This window comes from Corvus brachyrhynchos, unplaced genomic scaffold (genome assembly GCF_000691975.1).
Source record: "Corvus brachyrhynchos isolate BGI_N302 unplaced genomic scaffold, ASM69197v1 scaffold46, whole genome shotgun sequence".
NCBI lineage: Eukaryota > Metazoa > Chordata > Aves > Passeriformes > Corvidae > Corvus > Corvus brachyrhynchos.
The window spans coordinates 6720212-6723772 of NW_008238838.1; the positions used below are offsets into that span (position 1 = coordinate 6720212).

Sequence of the window (3561 nt, forward strand, 5' to 3'; positions counted from 1 at the left end):
AAAAGTCTGGTGAGAAGTCTCCACCTTCACAAGGGCCATCTAAAGGGTCTGCAGTGCAGGTTGAAGCAGCCCCTAAGGAATCGCAGGCACCCAGGAAACGCACTGTTAAAGTCACTCTGACTCCTCTCAAGATGGAAAGTGAAAACCAGTCTAAAAATGCACAGCTGGAAAGTGATGCCGAAACTCAGTCTGCAGGGGCAGACCTGGCTGCTCTGGCAGAGCCCTCCTCAGCTTCAGAAAGCCCGGAAGAGAACCCTGTAATTCAGGGAAGTCCAAATGAAGCACCAACACAGGATTCTCAGAATAACACATACGAAAATTTGCCCATGCAAGATAACAGCTTGATGCTCCAGGATGGCACTAAAGCTCAAGAAGAAGGGTCATACAAGCGGAGGTATCCAAGGAGAAGTGCTCGAGCCAGATCCAATATGTTCTTTGGATTGACTCCTCTGTATGGTGTGAGGTCCTATGGAGAGGAAGACATTCCCTTCTACAGTAACTCAACTGGCAAGAAGCGAGGGAAGCGGTCTGCGGAAGGCCAAGTGGATGGGGCAGATGACTTGAGCACATCAGATGAAGACGACTTATACTACTACAATTTTACAAGGACGGTGGTTTCCTCAAACACAGAGGAGAGGCTCACATCCCATAGCTTATTCAGGGAGGAGGAGCAGTGTGATCTTCCAAAAATCTCACAGCTAGATGGTGTGGATGATGGAACTGAAAGTGATACAAGTGTCACAGCAACAACCAGAAAAGTCAGCCAGGTAACTAAAAGGAGTGGCAAAGAGAATGGGACAGAGACCTTAAAGCTGGATAGAACTGAAGAAGCTGGTGAGAAAGTGCAAGTCACCAAGAGCTCCACTGTCCACAAAACTGACCCCAAGATTGATAACTGCCACCCTGTGAGCAGGGTTAAAGCGCAGAGTCAGGACTCTCTGGAAGCACAGCTGAGCTCATTGGAAACGGGCCGCAGGGCTCACGCAAGCACACCTGCTGACAAGAACTTACTGGACACATTCAACACAGAACTTCTGAAATCTGACTCTGACAATAACAACAGTGATGACTGTGGGAACATACTCCCTTCTGACATCATGGACTTTGTGCTGAAGAACACACCATCTATGCAGGCTTTGGGAGAAAGTCCGGAGTCCTCGTCATCTGAACTCCTGACGCTTGGAGAAGGTTTAGGTCTTGACAGCAACCGTGGCAAGGATATGGGTTTGTTTGAGGTGTTCTCCCAGCAGCTGCCCACCACCGAACCAGTGGACAGCAGTGTCTCTTCCTCCATATCAGCAGAGGAGCAGTTTGAATTGCCACTGGAGCTTCCTTCCGATCTCTCTGTTCTGACCACTCGCAGCCCTACGGTGCCCAGCCAAAATCACAATAGGCTTGCCGTTATCTCAGAGTCTTCACTTTCCTCCTCGGGAGAGAGGTCGATGCTTGCCTTGCCTTCCACAGAGTCTGGAGAGAAGAGAGTGACAGTCACAGAAAAATCTGCCTCAGGGGAAGGTGATGCAGCTCTCTTGAGTCCAGGGGTAGACCCCAGCCCTGAAGGACACATGACTCCCGATCACTTCATCCAGGGTCACATAGATGCAGAGCATATAGCCAGCCCAGCCTGCGGCCCTGTCGAGCAAGGGCATGGCAGCAACCAAGATTTAACAAGAAACAGCGGGACTCCGGGTATCCAGGTGCCGGTATCACCCACTGTTCCCCTCCAGAGCCAGAAGTATGTGCCAAACTCCACAGAGAGTCCTGGCCCCTCGCAGATCTCCAATGCTGCGGTGCAAACGACACCACCCCACCTCAAGCCAGCCGCAGAAAAACTTCTGGTTGTTAATCAAAACATGCAGCCCCTGTATGTCCTCCAAACTCTTCCCAATGGTGTCACCCAAAAGATACAGTTAACACCCTCCGTTAGTTCTGCGCAGAGTGTGATGGAAACCAGCACTTCAGTTCTGGGGCCCATGGGGAGCGGGCTCACACTGACCACAGGATTAAATCCGAGCCTGCCCCCATCTCAGTCGTTATTCCCTCCCACGAGCAAGGGTCTCCTGCCCATGTCCCATCACCAGCATATACATCCCTTCTCCACACCCGCTCAGACAGGCTTCCCACCAAACATCAGCAGTCCTTCACCAGGTCTTCTAATTGGGGTGCAGCCACCCCCTGATCCTCAGCTCTTAGTGTCTGAAGCTAGTCAGAGGACAGACCTTGGTACTGCTGCTTCTACACCAGCTGCTGCCCTGGGCAAGAAACGGCCCATATCTCGTCTGCAGTCACGGAAGAACAAGAAGCTGGCTCCTTCTGGAACCCCTTCTGCTATAGCTCCTTCTGATATGGTCTCCAACATGACCTTAATTAATTTTGCTCCTTCCCAGATTTCTAATCACCCGTTGGATTTGGGAACCATTGCAAATTCAACATCCCATAGAACTGTCCCCAATATTATCAAAAGGTCAAAGTCTGGGGTCATGTATTTTGAGCAAACATCTTTGCTTCCGCAAGGTGGGACCACTACTGCAGTCAGCACATCTCCCAGCATTATTGGTCCAGATGCCAGTCACCTTCCAGCAGGGCCTGTCTCAGGCCTAACATCGAGTTCCTCAGTGCTGAATGTCGTGTCCATGCAGGCCACGGCAGCCCCTAGTACTGGTGGGTCAGTTCCTGGTCACGTTTTGGGACAAAGTTCAGTAACGTTAACAAGCCCTGGATTATTGGGGGACCTTGGTTCAATAAGCAACCTCCTGATCAAAGCTAGTCAGCAAAGCCTTGGTCTTCAGGAGCAGCACATGACTTTACCGCCAAGTTCTGGGATGTTTTCACAACTGGGAGCATCTCAAACTCCATCTACAGCAGCCATGACGGCTGCATCAAGCATATGTGTTCTACCCTCAGCACAGACAATGGGCATGACAGTCGCTCCATCCTCTGCTGACCCAGAGGGCTCGTACCAGCTTCAGCACATGACACAGCTCTTAGCCAACAAAACCGGGGTTGCATCCTCCCAGCTGGACCTTAGCACGGTTCCAGCAACGACGCAGTTGTCAAGCTTTCCACAGCTGGTTGATGTTCCAAACAATACCGGACTCGAACAGAGCAAGGCTTCCTCGTCAGTGATGCATGCCAGCTCAGCATCTCCAGGAGGCTCCCCATCACCTGGTCAGCAGTCTGCGAGTAGCTCTGTGCTGGGTGCCACAAAAATGAAGCCAAAAATCAAACGCATCCAGCCATTGTTAGACAAAGGGAATGGAAAGAAGCACAAAACTTCTCACATGTGGGCTGGTTCTTCTGAAGCTCATGTTCCTGACAAAGGGGCTGTTGCTGTACCCCAGGTCTCAGCTACAGGGTAAGAGGAGAGTTTGGTTTTGCTCATTCCTGAGGTGTTTTGTAACAGTATGAGAGAATCTTGCACTAGTTTCTCCAGCAAGTTGTGCAAGTCAAGGCAAATTGTGAAGTGCAACTTTTGATTCTGATGCGGTGCTGGAAGTGTGATCTGGTTCTCTGTATCTTAGGAACTGTTGTTGCTACTTGTGCAATTCTGCAGAACTGCCG

General features: G+C 50.7%; 1 protein-coding gene across 1 annotated transcript in view; it reads left to right on the forward strand.

The window, feature by feature from the left end:
- The window catches only part of KMT2A (lysine methyltransferase 2A), a 35623-nt gene that overhangs the window by 23586 nt on the left and 8476 nt on the right, over window positions 1–3561 (forward strand). Inside the window, 1 exon segment of the mRNA XM_017738423.1 lies at window positions 1–3355. This exon segment is cut by the window's left edge and continues 2 nt beyond it. Coding sequence (XP_017593912.1) covers window positions 1–3355 — 3355 coding nt within the window.